This window comes from Arvicola amphibius, unplaced genomic scaffold (genome assembly GCF_903992535.2).
Source record: "Arvicola amphibius unplaced genomic scaffold, mArvAmp1.2, whole genome shotgun sequence".
Classification (NCBI taxonomy): Eukaryota; Metazoa; Chordata; class Mammalia; order Rodentia; family Cricetidae; genus Arvicola; species Arvicola amphibius.
The window spans coordinates 328,341-353,421 of NW_024582315.1; the positions used below are offsets into that span (position 1 = coordinate 328,341).

The 25,081-nt window shown below is 37.7% G+C and overlaps 1 protein-coding gene across 1 annotated transcript in view; it reads left to right on the top strand.

Annotated features, from left to right (window-relative positions):
* LOC119805807 (probable ATP-dependent RNA helicase DDX60) overlaps nt 1-23,408 on the top strand; it is a gene marked incomplete at its 3' end in the record, with an annotated part of 67,811 nt that extends 44,403 nt beyond the window's left edge. The window contains exons 20-30 of the mRNA XM_038317610.1: nt 693-788; nt 3,945-4,060; nt 5,596-5,738; nt 5,857-5,966; nt 10,132-10,236; nt 10,735-10,863; nt 12,486-12,610; nt 17,816-17,977; nt 19,125-19,272; nt 20,610-20,762; nt 23,303-23,408. Coding sequence (XP_038173538.1) covers nt 693-788; nt 3,945-4,060; nt 5,596-5,738; nt 5,857-5,966; nt 10,132-10,236; nt 10,735-10,863; nt 12,486-12,610; nt 17,816-17,977; nt 19,125-19,272; nt 20,610-20,762; nt 23,303-23,408 — 1,393 coding nt within the window. The remainder of the gene's footprint in view (nt 1-692; nt 789-3,944; nt 4,061-5,595; nt 5,739-5,856; nt 5,967-10,131; nt 10,237-10,734; nt 10,864-12,485; nt 12,611-17,815; nt 17,978-19,124; nt 19,273-20,609; nt 20,763-23,302) is intronic.
* Nucleotides 23,409-25,081: the final 1,673 nt, after the last annotated feature.

Below are 25,081 nucleotides of genomic sequence, written 5' to 3' on the forward strand. Positions count from 1 at the left end.
GATTCTTACATATTTTTCTTTTAAAAATATTTATTTAATTAACATATTTTATTTATTCCTTGAGAATTTTATATGTGTTTGAGGTGTATTAAGATCATATCCACCTACCCTGTTTTCTCCTTCTACCTCCCTTCCCTCCCTCCATTCCACAGGCCTGCCAGTATCAAGTCTCTTTCCCCGCAGCCACCACCTGCCAATAACTCATCTGCAGGGGTGTGGCCTTATGAGTGCTTTCTCATTCATGCTGGGATTTTGACTGGTTTGATCTTCTGTAGGTTTTATACAGAGATAACCACAGTTACTGTGAGTTCATGGGTGGAACTGCCAGGCCTGGTTCAGAAGACGGCAGTTCACAATTCACTATGCCTTCCCCTGGCTCTCTCGTTCTTTCCATTTCCTTTACTGTTTGCTGTGGTTGGAAGGAGGTCAATATGTGTCCCATTCAGTGCTGGACACAGCTGGAAGGCTCATAAACAAGAATCTGCACTTCAAATTTGATATTTTATTATTTTGGCCCAGGAAAATTGAGATTTCATGTTTTTCAAACTATTATCACATGTGCAATGAATCCAATTCTTAGATGTAGTATCATATCTTAATTATTCTAGATACACTCAGGACTCACAAGCCTCATGTAGTTTTACACCTATGCACATTCTAAGTGTTACTTCACACACTACTGCTTTTTTTAGGTCCTTGTTACCGTGCCTGCCTGCTTTGAAATTCTGCTACTAGCTCCTCATCGCCAAAGCTGGGTGAAGAGGATCAGATACGTCATATTTGATGAGGTAGGTTTGATTTTACATCTCAGGCTAACTTCTTATTGTTCATAAATACTCTGTGCCTTTGCTGCTTTGGAACATCTGCCCCTTGGATGGAGTACAGATTTGGAGGCAATTCTCTTCTGACCATTTCCCCCGCTAAACCATCCTCTTGGCTCACTTCTGTTGTGACTCAATAGTGTGTAATGGTGAGAGTTCTGCATGCATAAGGAACCGGTCTGTTGTGGAGGGAAAAGAATTAAACTCATGACACAAAAATCGAAATCCGGTCCAGTCTCCAAAGCAAAGGATTTTATGCTCCAGCAAGTAATGAGAAATTATTCTGTCCATCATTACCTTAAGGGAAAAAATGACCTAGTCAAATATGGTGCTAAAAGTGTATTTTCTTTTTTTCAGAGATCATATGTATTCTTTTTAATTTATTGTATTTTTAAAACAAACAATCCAAATTCCCACTCCCTCAGCTCCTCTCATTCCCTCCACACATCCTCCCACTCCATCCCCTCTATTCCTAAGGCACTTTGCTTTATGGAAGGTCCAAGGCCCTCTCCCTACTACATCTAGGCTGAGCAAGGTATACATCCAAAGAGAATAGGATCCCCAAAAGCCAGTACATGCATCTGAGAGTAATCCTAGTGCCACTGCCAGTGACCCCTCAGTCTTCCCCAGCCATACAATTGTCAACCACATTCAGAGGGACTAGTTTGGTCCTCTGCTTGTTCTTTCCCAGTCCAGCTGGAGTTGGTGAACTCCCATTTGCTCAGGTAAACTGTTTCAGTGGATGAACCCTTTATGGTGTTGACCTCTTTGCTCATATTCTCATTCCTTCTACTCTTCAACTGAACCTTGGGTGCTCAGTCCAATGTGGGTCTCTGCCTCTGTTTCCATCTGTTATTGGACGAAGGTTCTATGGGTGACAGTTATGATAATCATCAGTTTGACTACAGGGCAAGGCCAGTTCAGGCACCCTCCCCTTTGTTGCTTTTGGTCTTACCTGGGGTCAGCCTTGTGGATTCCTGGGAATTTTTCTAGAGCCAGGTTTCTTGCTAACCCCATAATGGCTCCCTCAATCAAGATATCTCTTTCCTTCCTCTCATATCTGTCCTTCCTCCATCTCGACTATCCTCAAGTTCTCTTCAACCTTTCCCTTCTTTTCTTCTCTTCCCCTTCTTCCCTTCCTTCTACCCCCCACCCCTATGCTCTCAATTTTGTCAGGCGATCTAGTCTGTTTCCAATTTCCAGGTGGGTCTATATAGGTTTTTCTGTAGTTCATGATCCTAGAGAAGCTAAGTAAAAAGTATGTTTTCAATAAGACATTTGTGAGGAAATCCAGAGTGAGGAACTTATTGTTAATCTTAAAGGGACAAGGAAAAGAAGCATTTGTTTATGGTTACAAAGGAGATTCTGATCGAATGGGCTATATTTCAAGCAGTGAACCTTAGCTGAGGTACACAGCTGAGTCAGGCAACCTGGGAGAGGGCAATGGAAAAATGATCTCAGCTAACTCCACCATTAAAGCTGGAGGTCCAGAGAACCTGGAGTCCCACTGAAGCAGTACCTGTGGATCAGTGTCCCTGAGCACTAGAGTGGGGTAAAAACCAATGTGGATGTAGACGTTCTGATGGAATCCACTTAGTGGAGTTCTGCAGCAGCATCATTCAGTATACTTATTCAGAGACTTAGAGCCCCGTAAAAAAGGTGCGCTCTTTTATTCCTTGATTTTAAACTGAAAAGACAAAAAGAAACCTATATTTATTTAATCTTTACTTTGTTTTAGTAATAATAATAATAATAATAAAATGAATAAGTAGTTTGTAGTCCTGGAGATTAAGTCCAGGTCTTTGAAGCAGTTCACCATTGTCCCTAATCCCCAGCTTGTCCCTTGTGTCATAGACTTGAAACGACCAAATAAGTTGTGCTTTTATGTTTTTGAATATTGAGTTGTTATGTTTATTTTTACTTAACCTATATATTTTGTATACTTGGGCCTTTAGATATTTTTTATTTAAATAATACAAGGCCATACATGCATGTAGACCAAAGACTCATATACATAAATTTTTAAACTATTACAAATAAAGACAATGTAGAACACCGAGTTGTCACTTGGATTCCAAACTCTGAAAGGATAGAACATTGGATATCTCAGTTCTTCCAATTTTATATGAGGGCAACTGCTAAAGGCTTTGAAGGATAGTGTCTATTCTCCAGGGAAAATTGCTAAATAATGCAAAACTTATGGTTAATATTTAGCAGAATGGTATGTTATTTGACCAAGACACAATCAAATGGGGTATAGAAAAATATATATATATATATATGTGTGTGTGTGTGTGTGTGTGTGTGTGTGTGTATGTGCATCTCTACACATGTATGTAAAACTGCTTACCTGATAATAAGTCTTTTAAAGTTTTTTTTCCAGGGGTTGAATTTAATGTATTCATTTAAGACTATGACCAAGAATCCCTCATTCATCTAACTGAATTTGGTCATGTACTCATTTAATCAGCCTCATTTGAGAAATGTCTCCCTAGAGGCAGGCATTGTGTCAGTGCTAGAGTCATCCAGATTTGAAGATACATATTAAGAGAGATAAGTTAGATCAGGGAGCACAAGTGCTTATAAGCTGCCAGCAGTGCTTCCTGTGAAGATCAAGATGTCAGTCACAATTGCAGCAATGGCAGAAGGCAGGCTGGAGGACCACTCTGGAATGGATGGATGGTCAGCAAAAACTTTCCACAAGGAATGGAGAAAAAAAGAACTAGTGACATGACTAGATATAAGTTATCTTTGAAGCATATTTGTGTGTGATGTCAAGAATGAAGTATCCAGATAAGACAATAGTCACAAAGGTACTGTATTGTGACTGAGGTGTGGTGTTTTGGTTATCAACAGACATGTCAAGAAATACATAGGCCTGAAAGAAAGTTTTGAAAGCAAAATAAAAAGGAATGACAGGTAGATTAGATTGGTTAAAAATATTAAGGAAAATTCAAGTGCCAATATGTCATCTGGCTGGATTTCTCTAGTACTTCTTTAAATTAGTGTGGTTCATTAAAGGTGATGGGAAACACTTATGACCAATTTAAGATTCCTTACGTTATTTTAACTTGCCATTCTTAAAACTAACCTGTGAATTGAAAACATTCTTTTCTTTTATAGGTACATTGTCTTGGTGGAGAAATTGGAGCAGAAATCTGGGAGCATCTCCTTGTGACAATCCGATGTCCATTTTTGGCCCTTTCAGCTACCATAAGCAACCCTCAGCATCTTACTGAGTATGGAATAGGTTCCATATTTTGCACAGAATGTTTATTTATTTTGATAGTTTGAATTTTGTAATCTTTTATGGGGCTTAGACGTACCTCATTTTTTGGTTCACTCCTAACACTCTCCGAATCTTCAAGCTACTGTCTGTTTAGTTCTTTCTGATAAGTCTTGGCTACTCTATACAAAGAAATATCCAGGTGGTGTGGAAAGTCCTTCTGAATATATGTTTCTTTTATTTGTTAATGAATAAAGAAACTGCTTTGGCCTGTGATAGGGCAGAATAGAGCTAGGTAGGAAAAGTAAACTGAATGCTGGGAGGGAAGAAAGAAGACAAGTCAGTGAGACGCCATGTAGTTGCTGCAGGAGACACATGTGCCGCAGGTCTTCACCAGTAAACCACGAGTGTTGTGGTAAAATATAAATTAATAGAAATGGGATAATTTAAGACATAAAACTAGCTAGCAATATGTTTAAGTGATTGGCCAAGCAGTGTTTTAGTTAATATAGTTTTGTGTAATGATTTTGGGTCTGAGCAGCCAGGAATGAAAATGCAGTTCACCAACGCCCACTGACCCTTGGATCAGATCTGCAGTTGAATATGAAGTATTATATCATTTATATCAAATATAAAATGATAGCTACATATTTTTTTATTTTTCTCTACCCCTTTTACTAGGAAATATAAATAAAGGTGATAGAATGATACATTTATCCATAGATTACAGGATCATCACATTTTATAGATTTATTTATTTAGAACAAGAGCAAAGCTTTATTAATGGAAAGTCTTTGGGCTTGAATGTTGAGCACTGATAACAATACATCCTTTAGCTTCTCCCATGTGTCACATTCCCTCCTAAGTACTCTGCATATAGTAATCTATCTTAAATATTATCAATATCAGATGTGTTATTATTTCCATTGTTATTATTAAATAATAGTAGCTTTACAAGTCTATTGATTTTTAAAGATGAAAGACAGGCACAGAAATATTAAATGATTCATGAAGGATTCAGAGTTAATAGTAAGGAAGCTATTTCAGGTTAATGACTATAAAACTAATTTCATTCTGTGAAAACTTTAGGACACACAATTTTTGTATTTAATTATTTAAGTTCATGTATGTTATTTCTATTTTCTGCTTAAATAATGTATGAGTTACTTTTAGGTTGATGTAAACAAAATACCATAAGGGAGGTATGCCTTTATTCAGACACAGGGTTTTAGAAGGATTTCAGCTCATCACAGTGGGAAAGGCAAGGAAGGGAGGCTTCAACTGTGGAAGTGGGAGCCTGAGGTGGCAGTTTGTTTACATGGCAATAGACAGGAAGCAGAGAGAGCTAGATGAGAACCAGTGACTAGTATAACCTTTGTGATAGCTGATGTTGTTTGTCAATTACTCTTCAAAGACTTCTGTTATACAGTTCCCACATTTTAATGACTCTGTAGCGTTTAATACCAAAGACTGGGACTAAGCACTTGAAACATGAACTGTTGGGCACAATACTGATTAAAATCATAACTAATATATTTATTTTTAAAGGTGGCTCCAGTCAGTAAAGAGGTACTGGAAACAAATAGACAGTGCAATGGGGAAAAAAACTTTTTCCAAAAGAAATTCTGGTGCCCGTGGCAGCCACCATGAAGACCAAGGACAAGCCAGACAGTCATACAAAGTTAGACTTGGTATGTATGCTCTGTGTAGTTGTAAAGCTTTGTTTTTGTTTGGTTTGGCTATTTGCTTTAACATTATTCCATTCACCGCATTTCTGATAATTTGGAAATCTCACTCTTCCCCTTTCAGTGATCCACGGAGAGAGATACAATGACCTAGAGAAGCACATATGTTCTGTGAGACAGGGTGAAGTTTCCTTTGATCATTTTCACCCATGTGCTGCACTAACCATAGATCACGTAAGTAACAACCTTTGCCACAATTGTTCCAAGGAACAGCACTGTGTGGCTAATAGTTGAAAATATAATGCTGTGCAGAATGCAACCGAAGTGCAGCCTGATGCTAGAATGCAGAGGGAACACTGCAATGTTGATTTAAAAATGAACAGCAGTGTTCTAGTTTCTTTAGTTTCTCAATGTCATGATGGTATCATAATCCTCAAAGTTTAAAAATTACTAAACACTTTTACTTGATGATTTTGTTAGTCTGGAGACATTATTTCTGCTCATTTTCCTTTTATTCCCCTTTGTTAAGCACCCATGTCTGCCTGTCTCTCTTAAGTCTTAAGTCTCTCTTCAGACTTCTGCACCACTAATGAAGTGTTGAGGCCAGTACTTAGCCTTTCCTCTCAGTGCTGCTACAGCCCTATGTTGAAAAGCCTCATACGTGAAAGCATGACTAAAGTGTATGATCTTAAATAGGAACACATGCTTCCCATTGTCATGACAGTCAAGTTATGGCTCTTTGATAATAACTCAGCAATGTAGACACCTTTAAATAATGTCCACAAGGCTATTGAATGGTTAGTGAGTGATAATTTCTTCACTTCCTGCATATACCTTTCTTCCCTTTTTCTTCTACAACCTTGAAAGGTTCATTTAAACTTTCATTGGTGCTTAAAATAAAAGACGTTTCTTTCTCTTTCCTCCAAGACATGAAAAATGAAGCATATTCTACATTCTAATACTATATAATGGCTCCTTAATTTTAATTCTATTCATTAAAAGGCTTAGACACCAGAAAATGGAAAGATCTCCCATGCTCTTGGGTAGGTAGAATTAACAGAGTAAAAGTGACAATCTTACCAAAAGCAATCTAAAGATTTTATGTAATTCCTATCAAAATCCCAGCGAAATTCTTCACAGACTTTGGAAGAACAATATTCAACTTCAGATGGAAAAACAACAACAAAAAAGAGCAGAATAGCCAAAGTAATCCTATAAAATAAAGGAACTTCTGGAGGTATCACAGTCTCTGACTTCAAACTCTACTACAGAGCTGTAATGAAAACAACCTAATATTGTCATAAGAACAAACAGGAGGACCAATGGATTCCTTGTCTTTTAGTGTTCTGAAATAATGAGTGCAGTGTGAATCTCATGTATCTCCAGTTACTAACACATTGTTGTTCTAATACCAGCTGTTTTTAAAAGGTAGCTGATTGGAATTATGTTTTCAAAATAGTCACACATTTCCCATCTTTTAAGCACCACAATTGTATGATGGAGGTCCCACTACAGTTTTATTTTACAAATAATGGAAGTGAGACATGGACAACTATGTCACTACTATAGCACTAAGTAAATGGTGTAAATCAGTCGTAATCTCAGACTCATTGATTAATTCTGTGTTAATATGAAAGTTTTGTCTAGCATACATACTGATGCACCATGTATATCATGTATACATGCTCATATATGTCATATGTTCATGTATATCATATATACATGAGCACCACATGACAGTATTTGGCTGTGTCTTCTAAATGACTTCTAAAGGCAATGAAATAAATTTGAATATGGAGTTTTTCTAGGAAAATGTTTCCAAAGAAAGTTTCTCTTATAAGTGGTAATATCCCAAATTAAACTCCAAATTCAACTTAAATAGGGAAGAAATTCATTTCCTCAATTAATACTAAGAATATAGATGTTAATTCAGTCATCAATAACAAAGAAATCCATTTGTTGCCTCCCTTTCTTCTCTTCTTTTTCCCTTCTCTCCTTCCTTGTGTCCTCACACCCTTGATGATAACTATACATGGTGAGACATTCTCAGCATTATCCAGTGTCTTTAAAAATAGCTAAAAATTACTAGTTTTGTGTAAAGTGATTAAGGCATGTAATCTTTAAACAGCTTCAAGTATACTGGTTCAGAGTTTGCTCCAAGTTCCTCCCTCTCTTCTTGATAGCTATTAATGGAGTATGTGAAAAGCAATAGATTGGTTACAGTGTGGTCTGACCTTATTGACTTCTATAAAGGTCATGCTGTTGTATGAGTCTTAAGATTTGGTAGAAAAGATATAGAGTAAATGCTATGCTTACCATTGTTAAATAAATTTTAACAACCACTTTCATAGCATGTATTAATATAGGTCATTTTCTATAGAACAAAATTAGAGATGAGTGTAAATTCTTTATGTGTAAAAATTATTGATATTTTCTATTATACTTAGACCTCTGAGCCATCTCTCCAGCCCCTCTTCATCTGTTTCTATGAGTAGCTGGAGGAAGAAGCCTCTATGATTACTATTTGGTTAGGCACTAATCTATGAGTATAGCAAAATTTCCTTAGACATCATTACATTGACAGTTATTTAGTTATTTATTTTGCCAGTGGTATTTGATTCTATCTAGGTCCCTGGGCTATCCAGCCTCTGGGTCGTTTATGGCCTTCTAGACAGTGTCAATGGTGGGATCCCTCTCACGACTTAGTCCTCAAGCTGGAACAGTCATTGGTTGGCCACTCCCACAATTTCTGCTCCACTTTTGCCCCATCACATCTTGTAGACAGAACAAATTGTAGATCAAGGGTTTGTGGCTGGGTTGGTGTTCCAATTCCTCCACTGGAAGTCTTGCCTGATCACAGGAGAAGGCCGGTTCAGGCTATGCATCCCTTTTTGCTAGGAGTCTTAGCTAGGGTCACCCTTGTAGATTCTTGGGAATTACCATTGCACTCTTTCTACCCCACCCCCAAATGCCCCCCTTTTCCAGTCATCTCTTCCAGTACTCCCTCCCCTCTAATACCTCCATCCCTCCTATTTCCATATCCACCTGCCCCCAATCCATCTTCAAAATCTTTTCTATTTTCCTTTCCCAGAGAGATCCAAGTCTCTCTCATTAAGCCCTCCTTGTTACTTAGGTTCTCTGGGTCTGTGGGTTGTAGCGTGGTTATCCTTTAAAGCTAAAAAAAAAAAAAAAAAAAAAAAAAAAAAAAAAAAAAAAAAAGAACTGAGTGGCTTAGAATATCCCAAAATGTGATAAATTGTAGCAACATAAAGAGAAAAATCATCTACTTGTCTGTTTCCTTTATGGCTATATCAGAGAAATGATTTCCCAAAGTAAGAATAATAGAGTACGAATGAGCTATCCTTAACCCCACTGAAGCAAGGAATCACCAGTGAGGGCTTGCCCTCAGCCATGTATGTCTTGTTTCTGGCAAACCGAAGCCTTGTTTGACCTTTGCCATCAGTTATCATGGCATCCAGACACAGCTGCTGCTATCTGGAGAGCAGTCAGCCCTGGGAAACACTTGAAGTAACTGCCATGTCTTGCTCAGTGTGGACTGAATGTGAAGAACACAAGTGGAACTCTTCTATTTACAAATAAATAAAAGGATAGAATACCACTATATAGTGATTTACTATTACTTCTTTGTTCTCTGCTTAGATTGGTTTAGTTTTTTTTTCCTTTTTTTTGCTAGTTTGCCAGTCTGAATCAATCAACTAGATTGAGTCCTAGTTTGGAACATAGAATTGTTAAATTCCTTAATACTTTTGAAGCATGAAATTATTTGATAAACCATATCTGTGCCAGACATATGGCTAAGATACATATCTATTACCTAGTTTATTTTCACAGCAAATTAGTGACACAGACATAACTAATGTTTTATTTTAGAAATGAGGAAACTGAACCCTGTGTAAAAGGGTAAGAAACGTAAGCAGCCCTAAGCCTTTGACCCTACAGAAGATATGTATTTGAAAACTTATGTGTATTCCTGGATTAATTTTTGTTTCATTTTAGTTTTACTGCAAGAGTAACGACTCTCAAGTGATAACTGAAAAGAGAACACAAGGCTAGCTTTGGGGGTGGGGGCAGATGGATGTCTCTGCAGCTAAGAGGACCTTGCAGAAGACCTGAGTTTATTTCCCAGCACCCACACTGCGTGATTCACAACAGATTATAACTCTAGCTCCAGGGGATCTGCTACCTGCTTTTGGCCTGGGGGGAGGGGACAGAACCTCCCCCACATACACATACTTTTAAAAAATTATTTTTAAAATACAATCATCAATGCAATCATCACAATTTTCCCCATTTTTATTGTTCAAAGCATATCCTATAAATATTCACACCCTGTAGGTAAAATAAAATATTAATAAATTTGATTTTATTTTAATCATAGATTGAAAAGTATGGATTCCCTTCTGACCTTGCCTTTTCACCTCGAGAAAGCATCCAGCTATATGACACTATGCTTCAGGTCTGGAAGAGTTGGCCCCAGGCCCAGGTAAAGAATCTTCATGGAATCCATGCTGTTATGGTAGACCCTCATTGCTCTGCAGAAACACAGGGTCACCATTTCTACCACTTACATTTGGTGATTTAAAATGATTAGCAGATTACCTTATACCTTCTCAATTAAATGGGCTAGAAATGGTGTTTTATGTTAATTCCTGAAAATGTCTCTTCTTTCTCCTTCCCAGACAGTGTGGTATCTGGGTTTCCTTTCCCGCTCTGGGTTTCTAGTCCTCAGATCCTTTTCTTCTCACATTGTTCTCTGTGTTCTGAGTGCTGGTTGCTTTCTCTGGAAGCCTTTTTGCTCTGTCTTTTTGCCTTTGAAGAGTTCATATATAGTTCTATATACTAGAAGGTGCGAGTAGGTAGGAGAATCCCAGCTGCTTGTAGCCTAAGAGATCATAAAACTTTCAATGAAAAATGTAATTGAGAAATGCCTTTAGGTTTTCTGGCATTATTTTTATAGAATTCTGTGGTCTTTCTTTTCCAGAACCTGTGTCCAGAAAACTTCACTCATTTAAAGAACAAAATAGTCATTAAAAAGTTGGATGCTAGAAAATATGAGGACAGCTTAAAGGAAGAATTCACAAACTGGATTAAAAATGGGAATGAGGAGCAGGTAATTTCACGCATTTTAGGCAAAGCCCTGTTTTGTTTTGTTTTCTTGAGTTGTGTCATTCACCAACAATACCATATCTCTCCCTTGTAGTTTTCAATGTTTATTTAGACGTTTAAGTTTGACTTGATATGTAGTTCTTCTGAGGAGAGAGAGAGAGAGAGAGAGAGAGAGAGAGAGAGAGAGAGAGAGAGAGAGAGAGAGAGAGAGAGAGAGAGAGAGAGAGAGAGAGAGAGGACATTTTTTTCTCTCTTCTCTAGAGTGCCCTAAAACTTGGCAAGAGACTATGGGTTCTTCATGAATTTGATGGCAGACGCAAGAGAATACAGGGCTCGTGTTTGGGATTATTATTGATGGTTTTAGCAGCATAGAGATGGGACTCAAGTAGCTGAAACACATTTTTACTTTTCTTCCTTTCTTAGTTTTGGAGTTTAATTCTTTTTAAAAATCATTGTTAGCCAGGCGGTGGTGGCGCACGCCTTTAATCCCAGCACTCGGGAGGCAGAGCCAGGCGGATCTCTGAGTTCCAGGCCAGCCTGGTCTACAAGAGCTAGTTCCAGGACAGGCTCTAGAAACTACAGGGAAACCCTGTCTCGAAAAACCAAAAAAAAAAAAAAAAAAAAAAATCATTGTTTGAGAATTTCATGTACATGTGTATAATGTTTTCAAATCTACTCCCTAGCTGTCTCCTCGCAGTCCTCCCATAGTTGTTCTATCATTTCCCTTTCAACTTCACATGGTCTTTTCTAAACTCAATGCTTCCAGTGTGTGAGTGGATGTGGGGACGTCCAGTGGAATGGGGGCAGCCTATCAGCATACGTGAAGAACACTGAGTGTCCCCCTTCCACAGCAGCCATCTTTGGCAGTGGCTCCTCAGCTAGGGTGAGACTATGAGAGCCCCTCCTCACTCACGCTGAAATTACTTCAGGACTGATCTTGTGAGCTCCTTTGCAGGCGTCGACACCGCTGTGAGCTCATTTGTTCCATGTCCTTGTCATGCAGCCGTCCTTGGGGTTTTATTCTTTATACTTTTTATTTTACATTTTAAGAACTATTCAAGTACTAGAGTCTCACCCTAGAACTATATGCTTACACATTTGTTTTGTTTAAGCTTATAGTCTTATTTTATCATCAAAAATTGAGATTTCCAATTTTAAATAGCATGTATGATAATTTTCCCATGTGATCTCTCCCCAGCTCATACCTTGATTTGTTCTTTCTTTCAATTGGAAACATGCTATAGTTAGGTTACATTTTCCTGTGCTTATCTGGTCATTCAAAACCTCTTAGTCAGGTTGGCTGTGCTTGCCTCTGCAGCATGGAGGGGGCTCCTTTCTCCTGCTACAGTGGAAACAACACCATGAACTGAGCCATCCTTCCCCTCCTGCCAGATTTGTGCTGTCTCAAACAATTGCAGGTGTGGTGTACAGTGCATCAGAAGTTTGTTATTAAGTCTGTGGTTTGTGTGTGTCCTTGCTGTTGCTCACCACAGTAGTGTCCTAGGACTAGTTTGAAGAACAACAAAAACAAAGATTAAACAACAATGAAAAGAGTTTAGTCCGAGTGGCCATTCCTATCTTTGCTACGCACATTTTAATACAAATGCTTTCTGTTCACCCTCACAGGCCAGAATGGTGCTGCAGAAGCTGAGTCCCAATTTCCATGACTACTCAGGAAGAATGCTGGACTTCTTTCCACATCTTGTTGAGAAGCTCAGGGAAATGGAGAAGTTGCCTGCGCTGTTCTTTCTGTACGTCATTTAACCTTGGGACATACTTTGTGTTAGGCTCCTTCCTTTAAGGTGGAGGAAATTATATACATGTTACTGCTATGGTCTACTATTTATTACTACATGGGGTGCTAATTCATTTGTCAAAATCGTATGACTTATTTAAAATCACATTTTTTAAATAATCATTTTTTATTTTCTGTGCATTGGTGTTTTGCTTGTATGCTTGTGAGGGAGTCGGATTCCTGGGTGCTGAGAATTATATCTGGAAGATCGGTTAGTGCACTTAACCACTAAGCCTTCTCTCCAGCACTGACAATTTTTTTTTTCTACTTTTTGTTGTTCTGGCTCTGTTTGTTTGTTTGAAACAGGATCTTGATATGTGTCAAGGATGGGTTTCCTACCTCAGCCTCCCTACTGCTGGAAGTGTAGACATGCATTTACCATTATGCTCACTTTTAGTTAAGTTCTTAAAATATTTTTAGAGTTCTTGTTGGGGAAAATGCCCGCTTGTACATCCCAGCCGCCCAGTTAGCTTAGCCCCAAAATAACCACACAGAACCTGTATTAATTAAATTGCTGCTTGGCCCATTAGCTCTAGTTTCTTATTGGTTAATTCTTACATATTGATTTAATCCATTTCTACTAATCTGTGTATTGCTATGTGACAGTGGCTTACTGGGTAAAATTCCCAGTGTCTTTCTCCAGCAGATCCATGGCATCTCTCTGACTCTGGTTTCTTTCTCCCAGATTCCAGTTCTGTCTTCCCCACCTACCTAAGTTCTGACTTATCAATAGGCTACGGCAGTTTCTTTAATCATTAACCAATGAAAGCAGCACATAGACAGAAGGACTTCCCACACCATTTCCTCTTTTCTATTTAAACAAGATGGAAGGTTTTAACATAGTAAAATTACATATAACAAAACAGTTATCAAGAAAGAATTTCAGTTACAATATTTATATCTACTTTATCTTTTATCTTAACTAAAGAAAACTATAACTATCTATCTATTCTTCAGCTCCATCAGAGACTCCAGAAGGATATAATATTACCTAAGTAGACAGGTTTTACATGGATTTAGCTAGCACATGTTGGAGCTCTAATTGTTGAGGGAGAGGCCTGCTTGTTCATCCTGGCTGCCTGGCTAGCTTAGCCCCGAAATAACCACATAGAAATTATATTAATTAAATTATTGCTTGGCACATTAGCTCTAGTTTTTTTGTTAATTCTTACACCTTAATTTAACCCATGTCTATTCATCTGTGTATTGCTACCTGGCAGTGGCTTACCAGGCAATATTCCCAGCATCTGTCTCCAGCGAATCCATGATTTCTCTCTGACTCTGCTTTCCTTCTCTCAGAATTCCATTCCATATTCCCCTCCTACCTAAGTTCTGCCCTATCAAAAGGCCAGAGCAGTTTCTTTATTCATTAACCAATCAAAGTAGCACATAGATAAAAGGACCTCCCACACCATGTTCTATTAATTTTTCTTCACTAAATTTGATACTTTAATTTTTATGCTATAAACTATTGTTTTTGTTTGTTATAGGTTTTACTAATAATTTTCAGTACAGATCTTGGTTCTTTACAGAACCCATTGAACAGAGCCATCAGTATTGCTATCCCACACAAAATTTAAGTTTTTATAATATGCTGCAATATAGATTGATGAAATATTTTGGTAATTTAAACTAATTGTAATGATAAATATGACCTAGAGCCAGTGATATCTTGCCACATTTCATTTTATAGAATGTAATAACTTAAAATTGAACATACTAGTTTAATAGATCTAATTCTAATAAAATGGCACCAAGAATAAGTTAGTTAGTGGATAAAAATATACAGATTAACCATTTTAACTATGTAACAATAAGAGAATACTTTACTTATTGGAGACAATTTCAAATTATTCTCAAGCTATAGAATCATCAAATAAATAAAGCCATTGTATTATAAAGTTCATTACTTATGTACATGTACAGAAACATATAATGAATCATGATTAGTAATAGAAAGTCAGGAACAATGGAAGCAGGTGATGCAAGGTCCTATTTGATTATTATTGGAGACTGCAGTAAAATTGCTCCTTTTGCCTTTGTATGTAGGACAAGAGAAAACTCTTTTCTGTGTCAGGAATAATTTATATAGCTTTTTTGCTTCACTTCCAAATACAGCCATGGATATTAGAAGCAAGAACCATTCTCTGTGCATATGTCTAAGATCTTAACTGCAGTCTTGAAACCAGAAAACAATATTTTATCATTTATATATTACATGCAATTTTTCCTATATCTTGTTGAAAGAATTATATTGGTCAGTAGGTGAAAAGCATACACAGTGAATTAGAATAAATAGCACATGGCAAGGGAGCTTCATAAGGAAATGAAGACCCAATGACATTATAAATGGACACTTCACCTTGGACTGAACAATGCACAAAGTTGTAAAACCGTGACACAGTGAATTGTTATGCACCATTGTAGGTAATGATAGAGGGGAATGACTGCATAACTTCTGTTATGCAAATGATTTGTACTTATCTAACACAAAATTCAATCAGTTCAAACCATCAAGATGCTGGATGTGGGAATCCCCTAACAAATGCACACACAGCCAAATTGACGACATTCTGGACAGCAAGAAACTTTTATCCAACATCCAAAACAGCCGGTCATTTCCTAGTGCTGACTTTGGGTTAGATTACCAACTTGTTATGGTCAACATTCAACTGAATGCCAGGCAAGATAAACAGGAAGATCAACTGTAAACAACTATGAACCCAGCTGTATGGAGACAGTATAAGAGAACTGCTCAAAAAAGATTAGGGAAATCATTAAACAACCCTATACAAATATAGAAAGCAAATGGGAGAACATCAAAAGAGCTGTACAGGAGGCTTCAAAGGAGATGATGGATCATGCAAAAAGGGCAACACCAGTAGAATGACTTACTGCAGATACAATCAACCTGGATGGTGAAAGAAGGAAATGAAAGAGAAAATGAAGAGACAATCCAGAGGCAGCAAAACACCACAACTATCTGTGCAGGGAAGTCAAAAGGAGAGCGAAAAAGGATGAAGAGCTGTATATATAATATACATACATATTTATATCTATATCTAATCTATATCTATATCCATATCCATATCCATATCTATCTATCTATCTACCTATCTACATATATATACATATAGAAGGTATATGCAAAGAGATCGAAGTGGCTAGACTCCATAATAAAACACATCTTGTCAGACAGATAACATTCAGATATGCACCACAGATTCCAGTGATTAAAGATGGACAAGGTCATCTTTTAACATAACCAGGGGAAATAAAACAAAGATGAAACCTACACTTTGACACCATATACAATGACCCTAAAGCTGTCATATAGATCACAATGAGAAAAACTTTGGCAGCCACTCGAACGTCAGAGATGATGAGGAAATATTTAATATTGACAGGAGCAAAATAGAAGAAACTATTAAGAGAGCAAAATACAGAAAGGGCCCAGGAGTGGACTGGATGACATCATGATAGAGGAGGTGGAGGTGGCTACAATAGGCTCGCAGGCTGAGGCCCTTCTCAGACTCTTCAGAGAGATATGGGAACACTAAATGATTCCACAGAATGGAAGCACGGAGTCATAATTCACATATACCAGAAGAAGGATAAGCTGGACTGCTCAAATTACAGGAGCATTAGTTTGTCATGCCACAGCAGCAAGAGCTTATCCTTCTCCATTTTCCTGCAAAGGATCAAGGGCAGAAGAGAGAGGAAATCCTAGCAGAAACCCAAGGCACATTCCGAGCTAATAGGAAGGAGCACAATAGATCAGATCTTCACTTTGAGGAAACTGGCAGAAAGATATGAAGAATTTGGAAAATTACAAAGTTACATTGACTTCAGGAAGGCATTCAATAGCATTTGGAGGGAAGGACTTTGGGAAACAATGAGGTTCTAGAGGTACCCAGAGAAAAATCACAAGAATACTAGTGCGTTCATAAGGTATCAAAATATGACAGCTAAAATTGTACGTGTGAAGTTCTATCTTCATACCTTTTAAAGGAATAAAGGATTATTATATAAGACAAACTATGAAAATCATTTCTTACATGCAGTGTGATAGTTAATCTTTAGTGGCTTATCATATAGTGATAGCCCCAACATTCTGTCCCTGATGTCTGGCAAAAAGAGTGTGGACCGTGTTTAGAGGTGTAGAGGTTGGAAATGTTAATATGTGTCTAAGGGCATACATTTCAAGGGCAGGCCTCAGCATCAATTCTACTGCTCTCTCCTTTAGCCATATCATTGATTGACAACCATTCCATGACTGCAACCACACCAAGAATCTTGGTGAAACTAAAACAAAAAGTCATGAATGCGTAGTTCAGTGGCACAAAATATTAATCGCTGATGTGCAATTTCTAGGTCATTTCCATTCTATGTAATCTGTATCAGAGAGACATAGGAAGCACAGTTATTTTCAACTAATATAGATTTTTGAAAAGAGATACACTATGACGGAAATGACTGGAACCTGTATGACATAAAAAATAATACCATAATAACACCTCCACAGACAAGGATAAGAGGACACACTCAGTGACATACATGCTGTGTATGTAGACCCCTTAATCTATATTTCCATTTTCTCATCTGTGGTACAGAAATGACAGCATTGAAATAATGTTTGATATAATTGTTGTTGTTTCAAATGATCTAGGAGATTATATCATTAAAAGGAGTGTTCAGAAAGAGAGAGCTAACTGGGAATGGTATGGGCTTTTGATACTTCAAAGCTTGATCCAAGCTGAACACCTCCTGAGACAAGGCTACACCTCCTAATCCTTCCCAACTACAGACTTTGTATTCAAATACATGAGCCTGTGGGGACCACTATCAAGTCACACCACCACACAGGACCACTGGGGTTAAGCCCTGAAGTCTTGGAGCTAATCCTGCTTTCTGTTTATGCTCTGCTTCCTGACTATAGATACAATGTGAATAGCTACCGCTTACTTTTTTGCCATGCTTACTTTTATCCCAGTATAAGTAGCTGTGTCCTTTCAAACTGTGAACCCATTTAAACCCTTCCATAACTACTTCTTCTCAGCCATTATTCATAGGCATGAGAAATGTAACACACAACCAGAAAAGATGGAGAAACTGAATCTTATGATAATATACCTTTAAATACATATTTGCTTGCTTCCAGATTTAAGTTAAATTCTGTAGAAGGATGTGCTGAGGATGCTTGCAATTTCCTAGAGGTGAAAGAGGAAAAGAAAAGGCCTCCCAAAGCTGATAAGGAAGCTCATGTCATGGCTAACAGACTTCGAAAAGTTAAAAAATCTTTGGAGAAACAACAAAAGATAGGGTAAGTATTTCACTAATCAAATACCACATTAAGGTTTGTAGAACCCAAATGTCCTAGTAGGAACATTCATTGAAGCTGTTCTATAATGAAGTTCAAATTCCTGCTTGGATTGTTTCTGTTTTTAAATTTCAGAGGGATAATTGTTTGAAGATAGGTGACTTGCATCACATATTCCTTACTTGCATAGATCAGTTTAATTTATGTTTGCTCAAAGCGGGTCTAGATTCTACTAGTCTGGGTGTATTATAGAAATTGATATGATCATCCCACATTGTCCATGCAACTCTGCCTCCACTCGTGGCCCATTACCACCGTGTGAGCCATAGAGTGAGTTTTAGATTGGATTACCACACCATTTTCACCCTTGGAATTTCATTGCTTTCACTGTGTAGTTAAAACGTGTCCTTCCTCTGGTCCTCTCCACTTTCAGTGACGATGTTGTTTGCAAACTCCTATTTTCATATTTCCTCCTTATGATCACAGAGGTCTGTATTGGACTTAAGACTCTCCAGGTTCACTACTCTCCAACTTAGCTACCTGTGCTGAATAAACTTTTAAATTGGTTAAAATTCCCCATGTTTGGTTTTCTTTTTCCTGTCATCTATCTGATGGGTCTAACTTTTGCTGCGGACTGTTCATCAATTTTGGCTTATGTTTTTACTATTTTACATGTGTTTCCTGCCACTTACCTTTTAGGATATTTAGGATATTCTGTTCACTTCATTTATTCTTATATTTATTCTTTCTTTCTATGGACACAGCTATCTGCCTCTTCAGTACCTCACCGTTATTGTTTGCATCATCTGATCTCATAAATTTGTTATCTGTTCTTTGAATCTTGTACTCATTCCTGAACTTGAACTTATACTTTTTTATATTCTATTTTCTTTAGTAGGAGATAGATTATTCTGTATTTTAAAAATATATACATTGACCATTGGGAAACAATGGGGGAAAACTCTACAGACAAAAATGTCACATTCATAATAGCTTCATCTTGAGGGATCGTAGGCCCCAGGGCTGATAAACAAATACAATGGGAGAGAGGACTGAGTTATGATAATATAAATGCATGAAGCAGTGCTTCTGAGATTCCTGTACAGATTAGCTGCAAATACTGATTTCTTGTAATATTATTCTTGTAAAGAGGCGAAAAGAGCCAAAAGCCTTCCAGAAGATTGGATCAAAACATCATGAGTGAAGCTGAACGTGATTACCTCCTGAGGAGTCTGGAGAAGAATATGGAGATTCCGCAGGACTGCACATATGCTGATCAGAAAGCAATAGATGATGAGGTCAGCACCCAGAAGAGACCAGTGCTCTCAGAGTGTAGGCTTCTACTGTGTAGGCAGTGTTGGCCATACTGCAGGCAATTGCTACCATAAGGGAGGTCTCTATGAGCTAGAGATGTAGCAGACAGGAACTTTTGCTGCATACAACATTCAAGGGCCTTCCAATCTACCCTTAGGATAGGATTAGAATTTGTGACTAATTTTGTCTCATCAAATCACCTAAGTGTCTGTTTTTGCATGGTGTCTTCTATAAAATCTGTATAAAGTCAGAATTTTAACCTATACAGACTAATATATTCAAATTTTTACATTTCTTAAAATTAGGGCCCATCTATATTACAGCTAAAAAAATTTACCAAAGTCATTGGGATATCTATAATTGGTTTAGCCCATTATCGTTAAACTATTACTATTTATAGACAACATATATAACAATGCAACCAGTTTCAATACAAGCAATATCATCACACACACCACCCACACACATTCACATATCCATTTGCATATTTTCATTGTGTCATGAATCTTATTTTGCCAGCTTCATAAACTGTCTAGTATGTACATCATTATTTTAATTGATCCTTGACATTCTGTTTTATAGATAACTGTACAATCAAAATTGCTAGGAAATATCCTTTTATGTTTTGAGACTTAAACTTGTCTCTTCTCTCCAAATGTTGATATTTTTATATATTATAACACTGGGCACAACTGGATTTCCTCCTTGCTACTTAGAGACCCTTAGGTAATCACTTTGTATTCTCCAGGACCCTTGAATGCACCCGTCTTTTGCAATCAATCGCTTTGTCATGTACACTGACTTTACATTCATATCTTAACTACACAAATAAGATATTTCTGAACATAGGAAGACAAGGGCACTTGCATTCTATCATGTAGTGGTATGTATTACACATCCAACCAGACACAATGTGGATAAAGGCATTACTTTACCCTAGAGTATAAAAGTTTTGCTCTACTTTCTGGGAAGAACTTTAGAAAAGTTTTCACCGTCACTTGATCTTGTTCCAGTGGGACTGGGCCACAGTCTTGTATTTCCCTTGGGGCTATCTACTACACTGGTAGAGTATTCTATTCCAGAGCTGAAGTGAAAATGCCAAGAATTGAGAAAAAATTTTCTTGTAGTGACTGTTGTTGCCATAAAACGTGCTTTTGTTGTTGTTATTGCTAATGATGATGGTTGATGATGTGTGGATGTAGAGCAAAGGCCAAACAGTGATATCATTTGGCCAAATTATTATGTAATACATATATTATTTTCATTGAACACATTTGAATGAACATTAGATAAGTAATACTTTAAATCTCTTGTTTTGCAGTCATTGCAGATGGTGTTTAGTCGAGTATACAACCAAAGAAAAGGTGACACACTGAAGCAATTGGCAAGAAGGGGCATTGGCTTTCATCACAGCTCTATGAGCGCCAAAGAAAAGCAGCTAGTGGAAATCCTTTTTAGGAAAGGATTCATTAGGGTGGGTCAATTTTTCTTTGTAAAATTTGAAAATGTAAATAGATGAAGCAGAATGTTCATGAAATGAAGAAATATAGCCACCCTTTACTCCCTTCCCTCATATACCTATGTTATTTGGGCTGTAGACTTTATTTACTGGCTGTGGTACCTTTGTATATGCTCTATGTCATTTAACTTGGGAAGGAGGTTTGACTGGTGCCACTCACTGCATATATTTGCCCACAAAAACAAAGCATCTCTATGTTGACCTCGGTGCATAACTTACTCTTATGTTTTATATGTAGGGTTTGTTGATGTGGTTTTGCTACAAACATTCTCTACATGAATTTAAAGAGTATTTATATTTTAGTTTGGTGAAGATATTTGTTTAATGTGGTAGTTGAAATCATAGCACAGATATCTGCTTCCACAGGGCTTCAAATTATCTCAACAGAGCTTATAAATATGTTGTACTGAAGGTCATTTCTACTGTTACTGATGGGAGACAAGAGGACGATTGTCATAAATGACTTTTGGGGCACATTCTTACTGTGTTTTCTTTAGTACATCCTGGTTAGGCGCATTGCAATAATTCAGGCAAGTATACAGAGGACCCTTAGATTGCTGCCAAGTAAATATGAATCTTGAGCAATATTTAAAAAACTGACTCTGACTACTAAAAGTTATCAACCTTACATTTTGTAAGGCATAGGCAAAAAGAAAGAGTAGACAGAATGAAGAGAAAGAAAAAAGGGAAAGAGATATGGTTAAAATAGTATCTGACAGCAATGTCTTATTCACTAATAAAGTGAGAATAACTCAACTGATATAGAATAGCTACTGTAATGGCTTCATCAGAGAAGACATTTTAGGAAGGTATTTGTTCTTTTTTGTTTTCTAAATGTAAAGCTCCTACACTCTCAATGCTTGTGCTTGTGAAAAGATTTGAATAAAAATAATTTAATATAATTTAGTAAGTATCATTTTTTCATTTTGAAAGAGGCATAAGCCTCAGTTACAAAACAATTAGAAAACATAACTTCACTACCCTCAAACATCTTCACAAATCAGAAGCACAAGCAGCATTGATCTAAAGAGTCCAGTGAAGAAGGGATTTTCTTAAGGCTGCCACATGAAAAAAATAATACAGAGACATATTCGTAATTATGAAAGCTAAGCCTACAGATTAGGGTTTATACCAAGTAGCTCTGATAACAAATCAACCCATTTATATTAATCTATGTTCTGTTGCATGATGCTGTTACCTTGCTTCCATCTTGCACCTCCCATTTTCTCTTCTTATCTGGCTGGCAACTTCTCCTTTCTTTTTCCCAACATCTTCTCTGTCCCTAGAAGTCCTGTCTAATTAGTTATTGGCCATTTAGCTCTTTATTAAACCAATCTGAAGGTGCCTTGGCAAAGACACATCTTCTGAGAGTACAAAAAGACAATTCCACAACAAGATAGGACAAGTCAAGACATACTAGCTACAACAGGAAAAAAAATGAACTAGAAGTTTTTTTTTTTCTTTTTTCTTTTTTTGGTTTTTCGAGACAGGGTTTCTCTGCAGCTTTTTTGGACCCTGTCCTGGAACTAGCTCTTGTAGACCAGGCTGGCCTCGAACTCACAGAGATCCGCCTGCCTCTGCCTCCCGAGTGCTGGGATCTAAAGGCGTGCGCCACCACCGCCCGGCTAAATGATACTAGAAGTTAGATTATGAAAATAAACTTTACATTCTGTTTATGATTAGTGATCATGCAAATTCATGACAGAAAGATAAATGTATTTTGTTCTTATGTCATTTCTCAATTGAACTTTAGTAAATTCAAATAGTTACCAGGAAGTAGGCTTGTAAAAATTTTACTGCCCTCTCCACCAGAGAAATTCCTATCCTAATATTTTATTTATGATGTTTAATGTAATACTTATTCCATGTCAGATGTGTTACTTGGTTCTTGAGATACAACAGTGAATGATTCTTAGACTTTAGTATTTTAATAGTATACAAAATAACAGTGATATTGTGGGACATTAAAGGAATAACCACAAAGAACAGAGAGATTGATGGTGATGAGAGAGAATATAATTATTTTAGATACGACCTCTAAGTTCCTCTGTGACCATTTGTACTATACAATTAAGATTAAAGTATATATTTCTTGTAAAGAAACAGGTATAAACAGATTCATTAGAGAATGTGCTGTCTATGTTTGCAAAGTAAGAAGAAACATTATGTGTCTCGTTCCTTAGTTTGTCCACTGCAGTTTTTTTTTTTTTTTTTTTTTTTTTATTTTTTTTTTCCTCATGGTTTATTTTTTTTTATATTTAAAAATTCCATCTCCTTCCCTCCTCCTCCCCCCTCCCTCCCCTCCTTCTCCCCTTTCTCTCCCCTCCTTCTCCCCCTTCCCTCTCCTCCCCTCCACCCATACCTCCCCTCCCTCCCTCTCAAGGCCAAGGAGCCATCATTATTGGGATTTAAATACAGTTCTTAGCAATTTCATGGAAATACTTGTATTCAACCAAAATGCCAGTGTGTGAAATCACTGTTTTATTCCATTTTAGGTGGTGACAGCTACAGGAACACTCGCTTTAGGAGTCAACATGCCTTGTAAATCTGTGGTTTTTGCTCAAAACTCAGTCTATCTGGATTGCTTTAAATTTCAGACAGGTAAATAAATATACATTAACTTAATATAATGTATTCATACTATGTAGCCATGAAATAGTAAAAAAAAAATTACGTTAACTACTAAATTACTAATAAATTCTCCAGTTCATGGCAGAAGACTGTAGGCGCCTGTCTGGTATTGAGTAAGCATGGGACTATGAGATTATTTTGACCACTGCTAATCATGTGTATGGTCTTTGATAAGGCATTCAAAACTTCCTCTCTTGTCTGCAGAATCTGGGTGATTATTACTTCATTTTATGCACACACAGCTAATAAAGCAATTTACAGGAAAGGATCATATCACAGATTACTGGGAAACATTTACGTTCTAATTTACTGAGCAACTGAGCATGGGTTTCTATTCTGGAGCCCTTTTTAATACTTTTCTTGACTCTAGACACACAGTCTGTTTCCAGACCAATGTCTGTACTCTCCTGTGGTATTATTTGGTTGTTTCCCTACAATCTGTGCATGAAGTATTTCCATGTTCTGCCCAGCTCCAGAGACTGACCTAACTGACCTAACCAGCTAATGAGAAAAGCACCAGATGCACAGACACACAGAAAAGCTGGGAGCATGTGGCTTTGACTCCCAAGAGTGTGAGAAACTATATCACTCGGAAGCTCAGTGTGTTTCTTATATAAAGTTTGAACATAAAAGTGGGGTTATTGAATTTCTTTCTCATGTTCTCTCTCCTTCTGCTCCTCATCAGGACCTTGGGAGCTCAGTCCGGTGCTGCAATGTGGGGCTCTGTCATTTTCTTCATCTACCGCCAGGTGGAGGTTCTATGGTGATATGCAAGAAATTCATCAGTATGGCTATAGGAACTGGCCTTTTCAGGCTCCCTCTCCTCAGCTGCCAACATGAGAAAGAAATTCAGGACTGTGAGGGAACCTCAACTGGCAATAGATGAAGAAAATGACTGAGCCCCGCATTGGAGCACTGGACTGAGCTCCCAAGGTCCTGTATGAGGAGCAGGAGAGAGAACATGAGAAAGAAAGTCAGGAACGTGAGGGGTGCGTTCACTCATGGAGACAGTGGGACAGAACTACATGGGAGATCACCAACTCCAGTTGGAATGGGACTGATGGATCATGCGACCAAACCTGTCTCTCTGAATGTGGCCAACAGTGGGGGCTCGACTGAGGAGAGCAAAGGACAATGGCTCTGGGCTCTGACTTCTTCTGCATGGACGGGCTCTGTGGGAGCTTCTCAGCTTGGTAGAGATCACCCTTCCTGGACCTGGGGGGGATTTGGAGGACCTTGGTCTTAACATAGAGCAGGGAACCCTGATGGCTCCTTGGCCCTGGAGACGGGAGGGGGGGAGGGTATGGGTGGAGGGAGGGGAGGGAAGGGGGAGGAGGAGGGGAGGAGATGGAAATTTTTAAATATAAAAAAAAAACATGAAAAAAAATTCAAAGAAACCCAAAAAAAAGTTTTCCCCCTCACAATAAATAACCTTTTTTTTCTTGTCTCTAAAAAAAGTGGGGTTATTGCATACAGTGAACAAGGAGACAGGTTGGATAATTTTAGGGGCACGACCCTGAGGGGAGAAGAGAAGTCTCTTTAGGCCCAAACTATGTGGGAGGAGAAAGCTGCAATGGACAGTTTCTGCATACACTATATTACCATCGAAATGTGGATAAGAAGAATGATTTTTAATCCCTGTG